This window comes from Apium graveolens, chromosome 7 (genome assembly GCF_009905375.1).
Source record: "Apium graveolens cultivar Ventura chromosome 7, ASM990537v1, whole genome shotgun sequence".
NCBI lineage: Eukaryota > Viridiplantae > Streptophyta > Magnoliopsida > Apiales > Apiaceae > Apium > Apium graveolens.
This window is the reverse complement of record NC_133653.1, coordinates 246,771,609-246,795,428: the sequence shown is the minus strand read 5'-3', so window position 1 is coordinate 246,795,428 and position 23,820 is coordinate 246,771,609. Positions and strand designations below refer to the sequence as shown.

The 23,820-nt window shown below is 34.6% G+C and overlaps 1 protein-coding gene across 1 annotated transcript; it reads right to left on the bottom strand.

Moving 5' to 3' along the window:
• Nucleotides 1-19,987: 19,987 nt before the first annotated feature.
• LOC141674603 (uncharacterized) lies at nt 19,988-23,040 on the bottom strand. The gene is made up of 2 exons (XM_074481314.1): nt 22,063-23,040; nt 19,988-20,908 (listed from the first exon to the last, which is right to left on the bottom strand). The coding sequence occupies exons 1-2, from the start codon at nt 23,038-23,040 to the stop codon at nt 19,988-19,990; spliced, it is 1,899 nt and encodes a 632-aa protein (XP_074337415.1).
• Nucleotides 23,041-23,820: the final 780 nt, after the last annotated feature.

Here is a 23,820-nt window from a genome sequence, read left to right as displayed (position 1 = left end):
AGTTCTGCGGTTCTGGAGGACTGGAGTTTTTGATGATGGTGGTAAACGAGGCACTCCCAGTATTATCTTCCAAGTGGGTGATTCATCCTATGTAGTCACTCCTGGTACAGTACGAAGAGCATTACATCTTCCAGAAGATTGTACCTTCTCTATACCAGAGGAATCAGAACTCCGGGGGTTAATGACTGATTTGGGATATGAAAAGAGTCTGACGAAACTTGGACAGTTGAAACGGGCTAATATCAGAAGAGAATGGAGTTTCTTCTTCGATTGCATCACCAAGGCTTTTGGCAACAAGTGTTCAAATTTTGATGCTATTCCCATTATGAGTCAGCACATCGGGTATGCAATTATCAATCAAACTCATTTTGATTTTGCAACTGCTTTAATTGGTTTTATTGGGGATATGATGACAGAGGATCGAGATGTTGTTTATTTTGCTAGATTCTGTCAACTTATTTATACGTATTGTACTGCTGAACCCCAGTTAGTCAGCACTCAAACCCCACCTTTTAAGGTTGCAAAAAGGTACTTTAACGACCTGATAAATGCTGACACAAAGAAATCAATGGTGAGACAATTACAGATTCCTCAGTCTGTGAAACAGATTCTGGTAAATGCTGATCCTGCTACTTACAAATCTGTTTACTCAAATGTTCAACCAACTCACCATAACCAAAATCCATCAACCTCAGTACCTACCTCTCATTCTACTCAACCTACCCTCAGAACTTATCTCAAATCCTATCTCTCCACTTCACAGACTGCTCAACCTTCTTCTTCAGCACCTACTGTGAAGCCTACATCCTCTAAGCCAAAGAGAACAAAGACTGTTCCTCAAACACCTCAAAAGAGGAGGAGAATTACTTTGAGAGATGAATCAGATTCTGAGGATCAGATTCCTTCGTCAGAACCTGTGGTAAATGAAGCTGAGAAGGCAACTTCTCAGAAGGATTCTGCAATTGGGGGCTCTAGGCTTCTCAAGAGGCTTAGACGTATGACGGTTCCTGAAACTCCCAAGGAATCCAAATCAACAAGGAAGTACAAGAAACAGAGGGCACAAAGGCCAGTTTCAGATGATGAGGAGGAAGCAGCTATGGAAGGGGATCAGGAATCTCTGATCTCACAAGACAAGGAATTTGCTCCAGTCACTTCTTCTCCATCAACTCCATCTCAGGAACCTGTATCTGACAAGGCTAATTCACCTTCTGTGTCTCTTGTTGATCCAGGCACAAGTGCTGAAATTGATATTCAGAACCTGGTTGTGCCTGAAATACTTTTCTTAGAAGCTCCAACAGCAAATAATCCTTCCACAACACCTGTTACTGATGTTGTTCAAACTCCTGAGTTATCACTAACACCTTCTCTGCATCAAGATGCTGATGATCAGATTTTAGGTGAGCATCAGGATATGGCTGTTGATCAGAACTTAGTATCAGATCAGCAATTAGAGGATGCTGAAGCCTCCATTGCTACTCACACTGTTGTCTTATCAGAAGATACTGATTCTCTAAGTTCTGATGCTGCAAATGTTGGAGATACTGGTGAGGCTGCTACAACTGTAAATGCTGATGAAGCAGGTCCTTCAGGACATACTCCTCCACTGACTCTTCCTAAGTCTGAACTGGTAAAGGAGTTTGTTATCAGGGATGCACCAGTACCTTGGAGTGAAACTCCTGCAGGTCAGGAGTGGACTAAGGAATGGAACTCAGTTTCATGTGTTCCAAATGCTTTACATCTTGCTGAGCACTTGACTAAAGCTGATGAAATGTTACATTCTGATGATTTCAAAACCCAGCTTAGAGTTACTGCATTGAGTACTAAACATCTACAAGGTCTTCATTCCAACACTCATGCAGAGCTACACAAGATTCAGGAGAACTTTATCAAATAGGAACAAGTTTGGAAAATTGATAAGAAAAAGTTCTTCTAACCTACCATTGACAGGGTTGCTTATATTGAGAAAACTCAAGAGAAGCAACAAGCTCAGATTGATCAAATTCTGACAAATCAAGCTTCTCAGCAATCACAACTTACTGAAATCCAGACCTCAGTGGAATTACTTATCTCTCTTTTATTACCTGCTGATGCCAAAAAGGGGGAGAAGGTAATTAAGTCCAAATGCAAAACCAACAAGACACTGCAAGGAAAGGATGATGAAAAAGATGACCAAGGAAACTCTGGAATGGGTAGTGGTCATAGTCAAGGTAGAAGGTTTACATCAAGACAAGCTAGTCACAGAACAAGTTCTGATACTGGGAAAAGAATAAGTTCTGCTGCTGGTAAAAGGATAAGTTCTGATGAACTTCTAGATCTTGATGAGGAAATGTCAAGACAGTTATTTCTTCAAGAAAATCCAGGGATGGACTTGGAAAGTTTAAAGGAAGAAGAAGCCAGACTTAAATCAGAGAAAGTCACATCTAAATCTGAAGCTTCTGGTAAAAAGTTACTTCCAAAACCTAAAGGCATTGTGATCAAAGAAAGGATACATACTGAAGAAACTTTGGCTAGATCACAACCACAGATAGATCCAAGATCCAAGGGTAAAGAAAAGGTTGGTGAACCTATCAAGCCTTATGTACCTCCTGAGGAAGAAGAAATTACTGGTGGAAAAGATGATCTTGCTCTAACTTCAAGAAAAGTTCTTAAAACAACCTCTGACATGGCTCAAGTTGTTCAGAATCAAGAAATTGTAAGTTCTGATATTCAGAAGAAGCAAGTAACCTCTGACACAGCTCAAGTTAACTTGATATCAGAAGTTAGACCAAAGACACTCCTACCAGGATTCACTAAAGCAAAACAGACTCAACCTTTGAAGACTGCTGCAAGTGGTTTTGAAGCAAGAGTAGTTACTGGAAAGGAAGCTAGAGATAAAACTGGATTGGGAAGTGCTGATGAAAGAATAGTACACAACACTACCAATGATCCAACTTCCTTGAGTGAACCAGGTATTGGAGCAACTCCTGAGAGATTGAATCAACTAGAATCTGTACAGATGGTTTACCATACCTACTTGAAAGAATACATCATGTTGTATTTCATGACAGATGGTAGGGTTTATCATATAAGACAAAATGCCATTCCTTTGAAGTATTTTGAAGAATTGGAGCATGTACTTTTCTTACTTCAAGTGGATGACAGGATAACAGAGACTGCTGCAAACTACTTAAAAGAACAGATTCAGAGACAGAAAAGGCTTTATTCTGTTAAGTCTGACAGCAGATATGTTCCAAAGTACAGAGATCACAATGGGGATATTGTTGATATGAAGCCTAATACTGCACAGATCAGAACGTATCTTGGTATTAAGGGACTTGAATTTAATCTTGAATCTGACAATGCTTATGTCATAAGACTAGACCAGGAGTTAAGGAAAGCAAAGATTAATGATCTCAGAGCTGCAATCTTTCAAACTGGTGAAGATACTGCAGAGCTTAAAGGTGTTAAAAGGAGAATGATTGATGAACTAAGATATGCTAAGAAATGTTTGTTGAAGAACTATCTCAGAACAACTCCTGACATCAGAGAGATCAGAAGTTAATGAAGCCAAGTCGAAGATCTACAACTGCTTAAATTCTGATATTTATACAAATTGAAGTTGTTATCAGAAGTTGAAAGTGGTAAAACTTTAAGGACTGTAAGTTGTAGTTATCTAGTCTATTTCTCATGTATTTGTACTTAATGTTTTTGACATCATTAAATATCTGTTTAACTTGTATATTTTGTTAATTTACAAGTTGGGGGAGATTGTTAGATATATTTGATAATGTCATGGCTTATATGTTTTATGTTTAGCTTTCAGATCTTGTGTGAACAGGATAGATCAGTACTTAACTGTTGATCAGTACTTATACTGGAAGTCAGGACTTAAGGATATCAGTACTTATATTATCAGGAGATAATCATCAGAAGATAGATATCAGAACTTAAGTGCTGAAGGACAATCAGATAAGGACAGTAGCTGATTAAAGGAAAGAAGATAGAGATAAAACATAAGAAGAGATATGCATGAAGAAGGAATTCCGTGAAGAATGGAATACTTGGAATAGAAGATATCTGATTGATATATTTTAGGAAGCAGAATTATATTCCATATCAATTAGCGATTATCTTGTAACTGTGTAGTATATAAACACAGACATAGGGTTTACACTACAAGTGTTATCGTTATCGAAGTTATTATTCTATATAACCCTAGCAGCTCTCATGATATTTGTTCATCACTGAGAGGTAACAGTTCCATATTGTAACAGAGTTTATTGTTTCAATAAAGTTTGTTTTCTGTTACTCAAGTTCTTTAAGTTCGATTTGAGTGTACTATACACTGTATTCACCCCTCTACAGTATGTGTGTGACCTAACAACATATCTCTCTTGCTTCTCCCCCTATGAGAATCAACTGCTTAAAGGAGATCACCTTCATCTACCACCTCTCCCGTACAATAGGATCCGCAGATAAGAACTAATGGTATTCCCCTTTTGGAAAACAGCTTCTCCCCTTATGAAGAATAGTGATGAACCAAACCACTTCTTCTGATTACCAGGAAATCACCTTGTGTTTACCACCTCTCCCGTACAGTAGGATCCGTAGTTACAAACAACAATGGTGTGGTGTAGTGTACATATGCTTTACCTTTTTCCTCGTCCCTGCTATTTCTCCCCCTTAGTTGAGGAATCCTCCAAACTATTATATAAGCTTTTATCTCCCCCTTAGAGAAGGAATGTATGCTATTATCTGAAGGAGTTCTCATATGTTACTTGGTTGGAAAAGAAATAACAAGTCAGAGTCTGATCAACCATGTCCCGTTAAATGCTGCAAGAATAACTTCACTGTTGATCATCATGTTCACCAATCTTCCCAACTCCTTATACCTCCCAAATGTGAGATCACCAAGTGTTACCAATTGTGAGCTCCCAAAGGTCCCGAAGTATTCTAATCCAATCTGTAAATGTTAGGTTCCTAAGAGTTAAGTTCCAATCATAGACGGAATCGAGACCCGAAGTGTCAAGAACCATGTTTAGGGATAGGGAATGGGATATGGTGTTTCTGTCTTTCTTCCTCACTGTGAGTGTATGATTCTGTTTCATGTACCTCGCAAGTGTTTCACTCTTCTCTCTACTCGTGTTTGCACTCATTCTCACAAGTGTATCACTCCTCTCATAGCTCCAAAATCCAGTTGTACCTACAAGGAAATCACCTTAGCCATCCTTAAGGAGGTCACAGGTGGTGCAATGGGAGTTCGCAAATCCCCATCCTTGTTAGACTTGTCAGATGAATCTGAGTCATAATCCACAAGTTGCTAGTTTCCCTTTTTGGGTTCCAGATTTGAACTCTGGGAAGGTAAACAATGATCCAAAGAATTTAGCATGAAGATCAAAGTTCCCTTTGAATGTCTGTGAAAACATTTCATTGTGACTCATCAGGTAATATCTGAATCATTGTCAACAAGTTGTCGATCTGCACCTATGTCAGATCCACTATCCGCAGATGCATCCAGATTTATTAGTCCTGGGGAGGTAGACACTGACCACTGACATATGGCTATTGAATCAATATCCTCTCCTAACACCTGTAAAGGCAATTGGTCCATTAAAGAACCTTGAACAATAGAATCTGACCGTAAAATGGTCGAAACTTTTGTTTTCGTCAACTCATCCTTTGTGTTTGTAACCTTTCCTTGTGCATCAAGAATTGTTTATATTTGAGGTGGTGACACTACATCGGATACCCTGGCCGACAGGCGAATTTCAATAGACGCACCCTGTTGAGAAGATGAATCTAGTAACTCTTTTGTGCCTTTTCAGCCATTACATCTTTTTGAGAAGATGTATGGGAGCTAGCAGTTGTCTTTGTTTAAATAATACCCATCTTTGTAGGAGACAGAGCTGCTGGGTTGACTTCAGAACCTTCCTTATATGGTGCACTAAGGCACTTTCTCCCTCACGCTCATTCATACTTTATTTTAGTGGTAAGAGAGTGTTGGTTGGTTCTGTTTCTGTGTTTGTCTTTACAGTCTGGGATAGAAGTTGTGGGTTTTCAACCTCATGACTATCAAATGAAAGAATGCCATTGGAGGCTGAACCTGTATCACAGAGCATAAGGCAATATAGAGATAAAATGCACTTAAGATCTATAATAATTGAAAATTATGCATTAAATCTTTTGAGAGAAATGATGTACAATAGTGATTTCAAAAGATTTTAATTAAATAAGCAATCACCAATGTAGAAAGAAGTTTGATTTCCTCCTAAAACTGTTCGAGTGCACAAGTCTGTTTTTATGCCTAAAAAGATAAATGATTTGATAAGACATAGACTGATGACCTAGCAGTATTAAGAAGAGAAAGAAAGATTTTGTCTTTCAATATGAATGAGTTTTTGAAAAAGCATTGATCACTTAGGGATAAGTCTAAGCAATTCTCATTCACGTTAAAAGCTCCATAATCTATCTTTATAAGATTATAATCAACAAAATTGTTTATTGATAAATAATCTTAATAAGACTGACTATGCTGCTAATTTCAAATTATAGTGAATCTTTCAGATATAGCAACTCATATAAATCCACTAGAACTTAAAATCTCACAATTATCTGCAACAAAATAATAACAATATATCATTGTCTGATACTTGTCAAGTACTTTAGATACCAATAATTATGTTACATCCTATTTTAAATATTAAAATAAGATATCAATGAATTAAATACCAATTATCTATAAAAAAAGACATCAACATTCAATTTCATATATCATACAATTGTTAACTCCTAACAACTGTAATATCTCAAACAATATTGGTTCGATAAATAAATCAACATTAACCAACATTGTCTTGTTTGCAATCTTAGAAAAATGTTCTAAGTTCCATATACTTTGATCCATTGAGTATTGCATCTTTTATCAAAGTGTTTAGGAGTTTGCAAATAAGTTTAAAAATTATTCTAGATGAACAACATATGGTTAATTCTAATAAAGCAAAATCTTCATTGACCATAGTTGTACTTTAAGAGATATTTTTATACTTTTTATATTAGTATAAGTGACTGAGGATAAACATTGATTACTTAGAGGAGTTCTAAGTAATGTCACAAATACTAATACTTCACAATTAGTTCATAGTTAAACTCTTAACTAAGTATCATTGACTGATATGAGTCAAGAATTAGCACACAACTAATCATGCTACAATCCTATTATGATTTCAGTGAATTCTTGAGATATAAGCATTGTTAAATTTACTAAAACCAAAATCTCATAATTAACTTATAACACATAAGTTACAATCAATATACTAGATATCAATTGTTGACAAATTTAGTTATAATCAATCATGCTGCTTATTTTTTTTTAAGTTAGTTTGAATTATGGAGCAAATAAAATCATTGAATTGCTTCAATTTCCATAATCCAAACTACCCAAAATAAATACTAAATAAATAAACACTAAATATCTATGAATTAGATACTAGCACTTAAATATTTATAATTACCCTTGAATAATCACCGATAGGATATATGATTTATATACATGGCAATCACTCCACTTCATGTTTATATTCTTTGAACTTTTCAAAGGCTTCAGACTTGTGTTTCATCAAATACACGTATCCGAATCTAGATCTATCATCTATGAAAGTAATGAAGTACGAAAATCCACCCATGGCTTGCGTAGACATTGGTCCACATACATCTGTGTGTACCAATCCTAGGAAATATGCAGCCCTCTCTCCATGTCCACTAAATGGAGATTTGGTCATTTTACCCAATAGACAAGACTCGCATGTAGGATATGATTCAAAATCAAAGGGGTCAAGTAACCCTTCCTTATGCAATGTCCGCAGTCTATTTTCACTAATATGACCTAGCCTACAGTGCCATAAATAGGTCAAAAATTTTCATCATCTCGTTTTCTTTTATTAGTTTGTTCAATCTGAAGTAAATCATGCTCTACGTCACATACATACAGACCATTATTTAAAATGCCACGTCCAAAAAGAACATTATCTCTAAGGATAGAACATTCATTATTCTTAATAATAAATGAAAAACCATCCACATCCAACATAGGAATATAAACAATATTCCTCACAATAGAGGGAACGTGATAATTAGTAATTTTAGAAATACTTTCTAAGCATATAAAATATTAAGAGTTTTATACACATGACTTAGAAAATACTTCAACTTTCAATATTAGTGATTTTAGAAATAAGCATTGATTACTTAGAATAAAAATTCTAAATAATATCACTAATACTAAAAGTACCACAATTATTCGTACATGATACAAATAACTATGTTGCATATTATTTTAATATAATTTAAATTATGATACTGATATGGAATGGAATTGTCTACAGTCATAATTTAAATCAATTAAAATAATATTTAACCCTAATGCTATAATACTTAACTACCTCAAATGTATATGACATTGTAATCATGATAATCAAGATAGTAGCACTAAGTACAAGGTACTGGATTACTAATAAATTCACAAGTCCTTTAAATATTGAAGATTTAATACTGGTGAACTTATATGAAAAATTCCTTACAGATGGGATTTCCAACTAATATGCAATGAATGATATCCCACACTTACAAACCAGTCTTGAAAAATTAACTTAATGAAGTGATTTAATAAATGTTTATGTCAGTAACTCTTTGACTAAAAGACATGCTCTCAAAACAAATGATACCTGGTGTGGAGGTGCCTTGTCATAGAGTGTTCACAGAGTTGTTGGATTTGAGGTTGTTTCTCATCATAACAAGAAATCAATTTTCTTCCACGAAGTTGACAGCTTCCTGAGATGCTTCTCCTGTAACTTAAGTTGACAACTTCAGAGATACTTCTCCTGTCTTTCTTACAACCTGCATAATCTGTATCTATATAGCCAAACATGTTAAGCATAATATCTTTAGGGTACTTTACTCCAAGAGTTGGTAGTCCCTTAAGATATCTAATAATCTTGTTAATAGCTAAAAGATTGGATTCTCTAGGGTCCACTTGGAACCTTGCACATTGGCATCTTGAGAACATTACATGTTGTCTATTAGCATTTGAGTATAAGAGTGAGCTCGTCATACCTCTATAGCTTGTCATTATACCTGAGTTGCACTGATCAAGCTTTAGTGGTTTATGTTGGTAAGTGGTCTTGGCATGTTCAGAATCTTCCAAAATTTTACATCTTCAGAAGATCCTTATACTTACTTGTATTGCCATCATCCTTTTGGTTTACTTGTGCTCCTAAAAGAATTTTTCTTTTGGCTTGCTTGGGCTCCTAAAAGAATTATCCTAATGGCTTGCTTGAAGTAATTCCAAAAAGAATTGTCATCTTTCCAACATGCTCCTCCATACCTACTCTACAATTACTTAGCAAATAATCTTGCACAAGTTTTTGTTAGTATACCAAAATATAACATTATCATTATATCAGAGCACATATATAGCATTATATTTGTGCCTAGTGATAAGAGAGTTATTAATATGACGACTCTACTAGTTCATATTAAACTGTAACTTCAGTTAGAGTGTCATATCACGTCCTTGACGATTGCTTGAGTAGTATACTAGTTCATACCAACCTGAAGTGAGCTTGTGAAGAAGAGATATACAGAGTCCAATTGATCTGCTATTACAAAGTCCATGAACTGTTTTGCATTGACTTCCTCTTTTGACTCACCAACCAGGAGTGCACTTGTACACATCTACTAGAGTCCAATTCCAAGTGTAATGTGCATCAGGTGCTTGATATGTCGTAATATCCTCAAGTCTCTTCACTGGTGCTATCTGTTAGATACTGCTTCCTGACAATAACCTAGCATCCAGTTTGGCCTTGTCCCTCGTAACAATGCCATTGTCATCCAGTTTGACTTCTGGTTATCCTTGTACCAATTACAATATTGTCATTTGGTTTGGATACCAGCTTCCCTACAATCTGCTTGCTGACTGATTGAGTTCATCTTGCTTTACAATCACCCAATCAATCCGGATCTGTCAGAGCTTCTGTAACTTTATTAGTTTCTTCTTCAGATAGAAAACTAGAGAAATAATCATTCACACTCAGTAGCCTTGCTAATCATTACTCCACCATATGGATCACTTAAGAACTAGACTTTGGGAATAATATTGAAATCAAGCCCTTTGTCTCAGCAGATATGTTCTTTAGTGTCCTATAATATTCAATGTGGTGTTGTGTCTAACTAGTTGATCCTTCTTTTGCTCCCCCTAAGCTGTTGCTGGGATTTCCTGAAAATCTTTACCCTTGCTGACTGGCTTCATTGAAATAATGAGTTGTATTATACACTGCCATTCCACTGCTTGGATATGAATCATCAATACCATTAATTTCTCCTTTAACAGCTTGGAGCATTGAGTTGTTGAACTGTGCACTTAGACTTTCAATCATCTTCTGTTGATCAACCACAAATGCCCTGTAGGTTGTAGACTCCACTGAGTAGCCATGGAAAATATCCTAACTGTAGAACATTCTTTCCAAACACTTTGAGGTTATCCACTGTTTGCTTATGTTGGCCATTAACTTATTAGTGGTCTTCATGTATACATCCTGATCAAGGCTTGATCTAACTTGTTGCAAACTATATTGACTGCTTCATCCCTTTGGTATTTAGAAAGTCTTGATTAGCTTGATATTTCCCTTGTAGCTTTAATCAAGTTCCGGTTCTTCCTTTGTACCACTTCATTATGACACGGAGCTTCCAGTGCTGAATATGTCTCAAAATATTCTTGATGTTATAGATATTAATCAGAACTGCTTCTTGAATTCAGTTCCATTATCTGACCACAAGATCATTTCTTTTACAGTTGCTTCCAGCTTAATCTTTTTTGATGTGATCAATCACCATATGTGATGTCTTGTCTTGAGAACGCTCGAACAACAACTTTGTTTAATAAGAGTAGTCAACCACCATCACTAAGGTATATCTCTAATTTGATGTGATGTTGTTTTTTACTTCCCTTTTTGACATGCCTCGCATTTATCATCTTCTGAATTCCAAATGAGGCAGTCCTCTCACAAACCCCTTTTCACAAAAGAGTTCCTTGAGTTGATGTTCAAGGTGAGAGCTTCCAATGCCATAGCTAAACTTTTGTCAGATGAAGCTTTACAATAGAAACCATTGACTTCACCTTTTCAGAGTTTCCAGTCTAGCCATGAGCATTTGCTTTCCTTACTCTAAGAAGAGCAAGCTTCTCAATCTTCCTGCTTCAGATGAGACACTAATCCTTCATTGAATTGACATTTTGTCTTTTGATGCAGAACTGTCTGATAAGAGGATTTGTGCCTTGATTCTCCATCAAGGAAGTTGCTTCAACTGTTATCAGTGACTCCAATGATTAGTTGTTATCAGTGATATCAATTGTTGAATCCATGATGACATCCCTTTTCTGTATATGCTGGAAAACATCTATCTCATTAAAGCAATTAATCATGTTCAACAAATATTCAAGCACATATTCAAGATTATCTAAAGTAACATGCACAAGTAAACATCAATCCTAGTTACCAGAAAAATAATCTAGTGAACTAGTTCAGCATTATCTATGTGTGATGCTATCATGCTTGTGCGAGTGTTAAACATTTAAACACTAAGATCTTATCATGCATTGAATATTGAGAATAAAATATTATAGTGGTTCAAGAAATTGAAACCTGAGATATGTGAGTTGGACCATCTTTAGAGATTGCTATGAAAGCAAGATATTCATGATTCTCGTCGGTTGATCCATCCCAACTCTTTCCCGTGCACTATAAGTTTTGACTGGCTGCTTCCCTAAGAAAACATTCCACCTTTGTCTCAACTCTTCAACCGAATCCCTACTCATCCTTATTTGTCAAGATTCTCGTTCTGTTATAGCAAAACCCCTGATAGTTACTTGACACATATGTCTTGTCATACATGTAGCTATAAAATCTTGTTTGTGTCCCATTCTTAGTCTTGTAATCACCCCTTGAACTAAATCTGTAAGAATCTCTGCTTTTGAATAGATAGGCTTGATCCTTCGATATAGATTATGTACTCCTTGTGAATCTGATGCGACTAAACTTCCCTGACAAGTGAAACACTGCCCTGACGTCCAGTCCCTTAAGTACTTCTACCTGAGTTTCCTTTGATTCAGCTATCAGTAACTCTTACATTCTGTCCTGAAGTTCCAACTATACTGCATGTAACTGAGATATTTGTTTGTCCCCGCTATTCTCTCTGACCTCCACAATTCCTCTTCTTTCTGACCTCCACAACTCCTGCCTGTATGATCTCATTGATTCCCGGATAAATATAGTATTGGTACAAACCACTGAGTGACTGTATAATCTGGAATCATAGAGTTGTCTTAAAATCTCCAAGAAAAACTATACCCGTAGAAATTTCATCCATTCCCTGCGTCTGAAAACCCAGTGGTATCCTATGGAGTAAGCCTTTGAGGAGGTTCCACAATTTTCGTCTGTAGATCTTGAAATCAATTCCCTTGGAGTAAGAAAACCATTATCTATAATTTCCGTATTCGGGAATTTTCCGTCTGAATAGCACATAGTTTTCGTTTTCTTCAAAAGATTAAAATCCACTTTAAAAGCCCGGAGGAATCCTGAGTCTACCAATCCTTGAGTACCCTTAATTTATTAATTCTAGAAAAAATTAAATTTCCAATATATTTAATTTTCTTAGAAAATAAATTAATCAAAAATAAATATTTACATAAAATCTAATTTTCAAGAATTTCGAATTTTCCAAAAAATTAAATTAAATATAATTATTATTTAAGAGAAATTTAAATTTAAGAAAATTAAATTTATTTATTTTTCTTAGAAAATAAATTAATCAAAAAAAAATATTTACATAAAATCTAATTTTCAAGAATTTCGAGTTTTCCTAAAAATTAAATAAAATGTAAATTATTATTTAAGAAAAATTTAAATTTAAGAAATTTAAATTTTACAGAAAAATAAATAAATCAGAAATAATAAATTAATGGGATTAAAAAAATGTTTAGGTCGACCCAATCTTTCTACTTTTCTGTGGCGACAAACGGCTGTGGCGACATCTGCATACTTGGTTAATCTATGGCGACTCACCTCTTATGTCCTCGTATCTGCCTTAGAAAATTTTCTGTTGATGCGTTGTATGGCGACAAGATATGACTCGCAACAGAGATGAGATTCCCACGTGTGTTCCACAATCACAGCCAGCTGTAAACCGCGCGTGTATTGGTAACGCGCGTGCAACCAGCTTCTGTTAATTCTCGCGCGTGATTTCCAGGTGCCAAGTAAACTGTTGATTTTCTCGCGCGTGATCACCCTCGCGTGTAGTCCTCCTGCCTTGTTAGCTGCCTGTTGTTTACTGATTTCCTTTACAACAAATGAACTTTCCAATTGAACTAATCAAAGTGGAAACTGGAAGCTATTAAGTAGATAAATTGGCAGCTAGGAAACTCAGAAATAATAGGAAATTGGCAGGATAAATAATCCTGAAAAAATTAGATTAATAATTTTATTTACTAAAATTTAAATAATAAATTTATTTAGTTCAAATTTATAAAATAACTTTATTTTAAATAAATTCATAAAATCTACTTATTCAAGTTTAAATTATAAATTCATTTAAAATAAATTTATAAAATAAATTTGCTAAATTAAATTTATAAAATAAATTTATGTAAATGCAAATTAATAAAATAAATTAATTTTCGGATCCTGATTTGTGTGTCAATCAGTCAGCTCTGATACCAATTGTTAGGTCCCAAATTATCGTAGAAGGGGGGGTTGAATACGATAATCACTAAATTAAAAATTCTTTCGAATCTTTAGTGGATAAAATATTTAGTGCTCGGTTAGTGTTTCGTGTTCTTAAGAGCAATAGTGGTTGGAACGATAAAAACGAGGAACACAAGATATTCGGGGAAATATATATTAGTATATAAATCCTCGAGGGTGTTGCTACACTCCGGTAAATAAATTAACCGGTTACAATCTAAGAACAACAAAATTCCTAGCTTCTATAAAGATTTACAAATCAAATCCTATACAATAATCTAGCTTTTGTTTGTACTAGGATTTAATTACCGGATAACGATTATAATGCCCTTAAGAATATACAAGAATTAAATCGGGCATTATAACGTTACTCCGGTGAGAAATTAAACAGATATTTAAGTAGTTTGAACTCCTCTGTAAATCTCCGCTGCCATTTCACTTCTCTTTTTGGGAGAGAAGATGAACATAACATATTTCAGAATGAATGGCTAATTTTCTTCTGCCGCAAAGTATTGACTTTATACACAATATATTGTGTGGCTGAGGTTGAGAATATGATTCAAAATCAAAGAGGTCAAGTAACCCTTCCTTATGCAATGTCCGCAGTCTATTTTCACTAATATGACCAAGTCCGCAGTGCCACAAGAAAGTGAGATTTTCATCATCCCTTTTTCTTTTATTAGTATGTTCAATTTGTAGTAAATTATGCTCTACGTCACATACATACAGACCATTGTTTAAAATACCACTTCCATAAAGAACGTTATCTCTAAGAATTGAACATTTATTATTCTGAATAACAAACAAAAATCCAGCCAAGTCTAACATGGAATAGAATTAATATTCCTCACAATCGAGGGAACAAAATAATAATTATTTAGAATAATAGTCTTGCCCGTAGGCATATGTAAATGAAATGATCCTACAGCTTCAGCAGCAACTCTTACTCCATTTCCCATCCGTAGAATCACCTCCTCTTCTTCAAGAGTCCTACTTCTCCTTAGTCCCTACAACGAAGTGCGAATATGAGAATCACAGGCGGTATTTAATACCCAAGTAGAAATTTGACTTAGTGACATATTAACTCCGATCATGAACATACCTGAATCAGAAGCGGTAGTCTCACTACCCTTCTTCTTCTTCAATTCTGCAAGGTAAACCTTGCAGTTCCTCTTCCAGTGCCCCACCTTGTTACAGTGAAAGCAAACAGCTTTGCTCTTGGGGTCTTCAGCTTTTGGTGAAACCGACTTTTTCTCACGTACTTTCTTCTTCTTGGAAGGGTTCTTCTTCCTTTTCTTAGGATTGGAACCTTCACCAATTAGAAGAACAGAACTCTTCTTAGGGGGAAAATTCGATTCTGCAGTCTTCAACATGTTGTGGAGTTCAGGCAGGCTGACATCCAGCTTATTCATGTGAAAGTTCACAACAAACTGCGAGAACGAACTCGGAAGTGATTGCAAGACCAAGTCTTGGCTCAGCTCCCCATCCATGGCAAAACCAAGTTGTCCAAGACGTTCAATCAAATTGATCATCTTAAGTACATGGTCATTCACAGATGATCCCTCAGACATCCTACAACCGAACAGTTCCTTCGATATCTCATATCGAGCTGTCCTCCCTGCCACATCATACAACTCTTGTAGATGCATAAGGATAGTGTGAGCATCCATATGCTCATATTGCTTATGTAGCTCAATGTTCATGGAAGCTAGCATGATGCATTGAGCAACATTTACATCATCTATCCACTTACGATACATAACATGTTCATCATTATGTGCATCGCTAGCAGGTTCAGTAGGCTTAGGTGAGTCAAGCACATATTCCAGCTTCTCAACCCTGAGAATAATTCTCAAGTTTTGAAGCCAGTCAGCAAAATTAGGACCAGTCAACTTGTAAGCATCTAGTATACTCCGGAGTGATAGTGCAGAAGATATAACGAATATAGTAAATCTATAAATGATGAACACATAACAACACTTAGAAAATATTCAATTTCATTTCAAGACACTATATGAATCGGGTCTTTATTCATAAGTGGCTCCCACTAGTTTATCTAATTTATACAACCCCTAAGTGAAAATTAAGCATTCATAATACTAGTGGGAATAGGGATCCTACATTCCATCACACAACCTCGGCTGTAGCACGAAACGTCATGTGATGTTCAATAGGCAGACAACTCTTGTCAATTACATCTTATGTTATTCCCTAATAAAATTTTAGCCTCTTGAATAATTGAGTCACGGCTGTAGCACGATAAACTCAATATTCTAAGTCAAGTCTAACCCAACATTTTGTACAATTGAATCAGTCTCCAACGACCCACGGCTGTAGCACGTAACGACCTTTAGATTCTAATTCAATGTACACATCTCTATGTAATAGACAAGTATTTCTTATTTCGAAATCAAAGCCCTCGGCTGTAGCACGAAACGACAATGATTTAAAAATAAGAACCACTTTCTACCATGTTGGAAGGCTATGACCGACACAAGCCGGTTGTGTCATTGGCCAATTACTACTTGATATTATTTAATTTTAGAGGGATTATATTATGTTACAATTATAATCATATTATAAAGAGATTCTTCCTTTTAAATTAAATATTTCAAATCAATAATCGATAATCAGATGATTCCCAGATCGGGGGGAGCATTGTCAAGAGGCGTCACTTAATACCCCTTTCTTACAGATAGGAATCTGCTTTTGACAGAATCATCCTTTCTCTCAATATTGAAAATTCATATTTAATTACGTGTTTCTTAAACACAAGAATCTCATGATTGTATTCATAATATTATTGTTAAGGCAAGAAACGATTCCTATTCTAGATTTTCTAGAGCACGCCTTATATTGATTTAAGTTCACCTAAATCTATCATCGTATGGTAAACAAATGCATATATCTCATATATAAAATTAAATAAACAAGTAAATGTAAAGTGCAATAAAGTAAATATGTTTGGTTATGGCCCCATCCTATGTGATCTTTATCAAGCTCATGATAAAGATCAAGGTCAATCTAATATGGTGATGGAAATAAATACAACTACTTATTACATAAGTCTTCTTCTTTGTTTAGACTTCTTGTATGCCTCGTCTTCTTCTTTGTATCACCTCCATTGGATAGCCTTCTTGAGTCTTCAATTACATTACATAGATTGAAAGTAAAACTAATCTAATGAACTTACAAGAATAACTCGAGTTACATTCGAGATTTATGATTATAAAGATTGACGACATGCAAGTCGTATTTAAAACCAAAATCAAAACCATTACACTAAGGTCAAAAGGCCATAACCATCCACCATGCTCATACAACACATAAAAGCATGTTAAAACACATAATATGATCTTAACATATCATATTATCCATGATCTAATAAAAAAAATAGGGTTAAATATCAAGTAGGTCACTTAGTGCGTCCAAATATATCAAGTGAGTCACTGGTTACAAAACTGACTCAAATGAATCATTCATTTGAAAATTTGTATAAAAAATATCACTCTATCGTTAGTCCAAATTCTTAAAAATATTATATATTGAGTTTGACACATTTTTTATGAATGATATTACATCCAAATGAAAGATTCTGAGCTCTAGTATTTTAGAAAATATTTTTAATTTTTTTTAAAATTTATTTACTATTTATTTTATTTAAATCAAATAATACAATTAAAAAATAAAAAATAAATAGTTGATAAAATTTTAAAAATCTACTTGATATTTAACCCAAAATCAAAAAAAATCAGAATCAAATCAGAAAAATAAGAATCACTGTTTACGGGTAGTAAACAATGTCAAACGCCTTACAGACAAGTCGTTGATAGCTTTAGCTATCAGTTTTGTTCAGACACTCGTTTACCTATGGAATAGGGTATTCTTTTGCGAAAATGGGACACCAGACCCAGATTTCAGCAAATCTGCAGCAGACAATTCAGAATCCGTATCTAATATGATTCTCATAATTAGAACAAACATAAATCATGTATATATTAGTATATATACAGATTACATAATCATCTTATGATTATAAGACTCACATGAATATCATATATTCCAAACCATACATATATAAGCATATTATATCAACAACAAATCATGGCGAATCACGTACATGCTCATATATCGAAAACAGTTACACACATAAATGAATTAAAAACTTTTCGCAAGTAGCTCTGATGCCATTGAAGGGTTTTTAGCACATAAACGCAACGAAAACGTAAATTTAAATCTTAAAAAAATTGAAACCCTCCGTAGGATACATGGGAAAAATAATATTTAATTCGTAGTTCAGGATGTTTACCTTAAGAAACTTTACGTTAATGGAAAGATGGAGGTCTTTAATAGAGATCCATGAACGATGAACGGAAATCCCTAGCAGCTGCTCCTCAAGTGTGAAGCACTCCACCGGTATCCACCAAGAGTACAATGTGATGGAGGAGGAAGAGGTTGAGAGAATTAGTTGTCTCCCTCTTGTTCTACTTTAGAGTTAGGGTTAATTATTTGGGTTGAGGCAAATAGGGTTTATAATAGTATATTTATAGGCAAAATTTTTAGATGAAAATTTTCCATAAAATATTATTATTATTAACCCTTTAATTGATTATTCTTATTAACCAATTAACTAATTATTAAAACACCTTTTAATCATTAATCCCTTTTCCAAACACTTTTAGAAAAATAATTCTCTCACTTGATTTAATTTCCAAAATTAAATTCTTAATTAATAATATTAAGAATTAATTAAATCTCATTTAATCAATTATTAAATCTGCTAATTAATTATTTATTTTACAAATAAATAATTACCAGCCATTATTAATTAATTCCTCCGCCATTAAATCATTCTCTTTTTATGGTATGACCCTGTAGGTTCAATATTAAGCCGGTAGTAGAAATAAATAATAATAAAACTATTTTATCATTATTTATATAAATTCTCTAATTCATTAAATATGATTAATTAATAAATTAATCATATTTATTCTACATCGTGAGGGATACTTCTCAGTATATCGCGACTATCCGGATAATACGAATTAACTGCTTAGAATACCAAGAACCTATTCAGTGAGTAGTTACCGTACAATCAATTCCTTCTACCCTGTAATGTCACGATTAAATACAAGGCATGGAACTTGTGTCAAGCCTATCTTATTTAATCATTTGCTTTCCCATTCACTATGCTTAGTTCTATTTAATGTAAATTAGAAACTCCTTTCTAATTTCATTCACTCTGGCCACAAATTCCTGAACTAGCATAAGTGGATCAGCATTGAACATTATCTTCCTTCACTGGAAGGGGTAGATCCTTTATTGATCATACACTATCTTCGTGTACAAATTCCTATACCCAGTAGAGCCCTTATAATTTTCCCTGGAGACTAAGAACTAAACCAAAGCATAGTTCAGTGTACACAAGATGACTATGATGACCTCAAGTCTAAGGATACTTGTACAACTATCACTCTGTGAACAACTGCTGACACGTGAGTGAACTCCATCAGTTGTTCAGCCATGTGAGTCATGTTCAGTAAACTTATTCTATAATAAGCACCTACATACTAGCTATAGTGTCACCACACAAATGTCTATGAGAACAGACATCCTTCATAATGAAGCGAGCATAGTATGTACCGATCTTTGCGGATTACTAATTACCAGTTAGTAATCCTATGACCAGGAAATCTTTAAGTTTAGAGTTATAATCTTTTAGGTCTCATTATTATGATCTCATCATAATCCATAAAAAACTTTACTCTAAACTATAGTATATCTTATTTAAACACTTAAATAGATAAAGCCCGCAATAAAACCAAAACAAGTCTTTTATTAATATCAATGAAATCAAAACATATTACATAAAAGTTATTCCTAAATCATCATACATGATTGGACTTAGGACACATCTCTTTCACGAATGACCTTCAAGAACCGAAGGAAATCCAGTATAAGTCAAACCATAATCCATGGTTCCTTTTAAGTACTTGAACACTCGGCTTAAAACTTTCCAATGATGTGAACTTGGTTTGCTAGTAAACCTACTAAGCTTACCAACAATATAGGCTATATCTGGTCTAGTGCTTATCATGGCATACATGAGGCTACCAATCGCTCTTGAGAATTCAAGTTGAGATACTACAACTCATTTACTAGATACTAGCTTAAGACTAGGATCAATAGGAGTACTAACTGGAGAACAATTATTAAAGTTAAATCTTTTTAATACTATTTTTCGTACGCTTGATCTTTATATCGAGAATCACCTCAGCCTCTCCCAAGTCTTTCATGTCAAAATTAGATGACAAAAATTTCTTGGTTTTATGCACTTGATTTTGGTCAGTACCAAAAATCAACATATCATCTACGTATAAGCAAATTATAACTCCTTTACCAGAAGCATCAAACTTACTATATACACATTTGTCTGCTTGGTTAAGAAGAAAACCATTAGACAAAACCACACTATCAAATTTTTGATGCCAATCTTTTGGTGCTTGTTTAAGACCATAAAAAGATTTCTTCAATTTACACACGTTGTGCTCACTACCAGACATAACAAACCCTTCCGGTTGTTTTATATAAATCTCCTCATCTAATTCACCATTCAAGAATGCGGTTTTTACATCCATCTGATGAATTACAAGGTTGTGTATAGATGCAAGTGCTATCAACAACCTGATAGTAGAAATCCTAGCAACGGGAGCATAAGTATCAAAGTAATCAATCCCTTCTTTTTGTCTAAAGCCTTGTATAACCAATCTGGCTTTAAATTTGTCTATGGTACCGTCCACTTTCATTTTTCTTTTGAAGATCCATCTGTTTCCTAATGCTTTACAGCTAGAAGGTAGATCACTCAATTCCCATGTGTTATTATTCATAATATATACCATCTCATCCTGAATAGCTTCTTTCCAGAATGCAACATCCCTTGATGTCATTGCTTCATTAAATGTTTTTGGATCCTCCTCAATAATAAAATAATATTGGTACTCAGACTTAATCTCAACCTCATCTCTTGAACCTTCAACCAAATAAAGTTGAAAATCAGGTCCAAATGATTTGTTTTTTCTAGCTCTAAAACGTCGCCTTGGTTCAGAAGGTCCACGAACATCTTCAGTTGAACCGGGTTCCTACTGAAAGAATTATGAATCATGTCTCTTGGTGTAGGTATAGAAGTAAATTTATTTTCATCAAAGTCAGCATCTCTTGACTCGATAATCGTATTCACAGATACATAATCATTAGGTTCTAATACATACAACCTATATGCAATGGAATGCTCAGCATACCCCACAAAAATACAATCTAAACCTCTTTCACCCAAGTTTCTCCTTTTGGGTTCAGTGAGCCTTACAACTGCTCTACATCCCCAAACTCTCAGAAAACTCAATTTTTGTGGCTCTTTATACCAAAGTTCATAAGGGGTAAATTTATTCCTCTTAGTAGGAATCCTATTTAACAAATAATAGGCTGTTAACATAGTCTCACCCCAAAAACCTTCATTCAAACCCGAATAGGATAACATGGAATTAACCATCTCTATCAAAGTCCTATTCTTCCTTTCTGCCACACCATTTTGTTGTGGTGTATAAGGAGCAGTGATTTGATGTATTATACCAGTAGATTGAAAGTATACTGGATCATAATACTCACCTCCTCTATCAATACACAGATTTTTAATCATAGTACTTTTATGTAGCTCTACTTCTTCTTTATAGATTTTAAATTTATCAAGAGCTTCATCCTTAGTATTCAACAAATAAATATAGCAATATCTAGATGCATCGTCAATAAATGTAATGACATATTTTTAAGTTCCCAACGAAGGTGTAGCATGAAAATCACATAAATCGCTATGTATCAGTTCCAACACTTCAGATATTCTGTTTACGTCCTTGAAAGTCTTTCTGGTTATCTTAGTTAACATACATGTTTTACATTTCTCATTGTTTATATCAATAGCCGGTATGAGACTCATTTTAGACATATCCTTTATTCTTTTATAATGTACATGTCCCAATCTAGCATGCCATAATTTAGATTTATTCGAATTATTACTAGCATTATTAGAAGCCATACAAACAGATTCATCATCAAATAAGACATTAACATTCAACATAAACATGCCATTACATAAATAACCAAAGCCAACAAAAGTACCATGCTTTGACAAGATATACTTGTCACTTTCATACACTTATTTGTAACCATAATTATTCAATACAATACTAGACAAGAGATTCTTTCAAATTCTAGGAACATACAACACATTATTTAATAATACATATTTTCCAGAAGTAAAAACAAGCTTTACATTTCCTAGTCCTTTTATTGGTTTAGTTGCAACATTTCCCATCTTTAAAATAGATCCATCTTCGATTGGTTGAAAATCTTCAAACCAACGAAGATCTTTACACACATGACTTGTTGCTCCAGAATCAATCCACCATGCAACATTATCATCCTGCACATATAATGCCTTAGATATTAGTGACATGTAATTCTGCCCAGAATTATATTTTTGTACTAAAATCTGACCTTGTTGCTTTTCTGGATCCTTAGATCCACTTAGACCAGCGTTATACTTGCCTTTACCAACCCGACAATCCTTCTTGAAATGACCAGATTTGCCACACTTCCAACATGCCAATTTTGGTTTCTTGTTGGAACATGTATTGTTATTTTCTTTAAACTTCCTCTTCTTACCATTGTCTTTATTTGAATTCTTAGAAGATCCACCATCTTCAACCATATTTACAGAAGAGTTACCGACTTGATTCTTTCCCTTAGGATTATTCTCAATTTCTTGAGCCCTTAAAGCCTCTTCAATTCTGAAGTGACTTCCAAGTTCAACCAAAGTCATCTCTTCCTTATTATGTTTCAGGGTGTGTTTGAAATCTTTCCACGAGGGTGGCAGTTTGTTTATAACACTAGAAACCGAAATGGATTCATCCATTTTCATGTCGTGTTGAACAAACTGTCCCAAAATCCTTAACAGTTCATTATACTGTTCCATGATCGGTCTAGTATCAACCATTTTATAGTTAATAAAATTACTAACCAGAAATTTTTTGCTAGAAGCATCTTCAGCCATGTACTTGGATTCAAGGGAATCCCACAATTCTTTTGCAGACTCAACATTTTGGTATATATCAAAAAGAGAATCAGACATACCGTTCAAGATGTGACCCCGACAGATGTAGTCATCATTCTCCCATTTGCAGCGTCTTCTAGTCTGTTCTACAGTTTCCTCCTCAATCATTTTAAGCATTGGAGCACTCAAAACGTACACAACTTTTGATGTTTAACAAGAAATGCATCTTCTTTTGCCATCTTCTAAAGTCATGTCCCTCAAACTTGTCTAGTTTTGCAAACTTGCTAGTCATGTCTTTTACAGATTCGTTGTTCACCATCTTCAGAAAACAAACTTGTTTCAATCTTTGTTGTAGAAAAATGGAGGATAACTTGGATTATTCTGAAGTCTTGACAAACAATTTTAGATTGAAACAATTCGGTGGTTATCCAAACTTTTCAACCGGATAAAATCAGAATATAAGAACAGAGAATGATGTATTTTATGTGAATTCAACAACCAACCTTTTATTTTTTCTATCTCCATGACCAAATATGTTGCAAGTATTATGTAACACCCCCAGATCCGGGGTCGGGGATCCGGGTCGTCACGGTCTTTCTTTCCACAATATCACTTCACTTAATTAATAACAACTAACCTTATGCTGTGACCCCACACTAACACACACCACAACCCGTTATAGTCTCAGAGATGAAATTTAAATAAGTACAAGTCTTTGAATCCACAATTTAAAAGTTATTACAACCCAAAATGATTTCTTGATAAATTTACAGTTAATTGCCATTATCTGCCACAAGTTATAATTATACATAATTGATTCTCAAAAGTAGATGGTCTGATCTACAATAGATCTACCTCTGCAGCTATAGCAGCTACAACATCAACGGGAAGACGCGGGACGCTTCCCACGCGCTTGCGCTGGGTCTGCTGGAGTCTGGCCATCTTTCC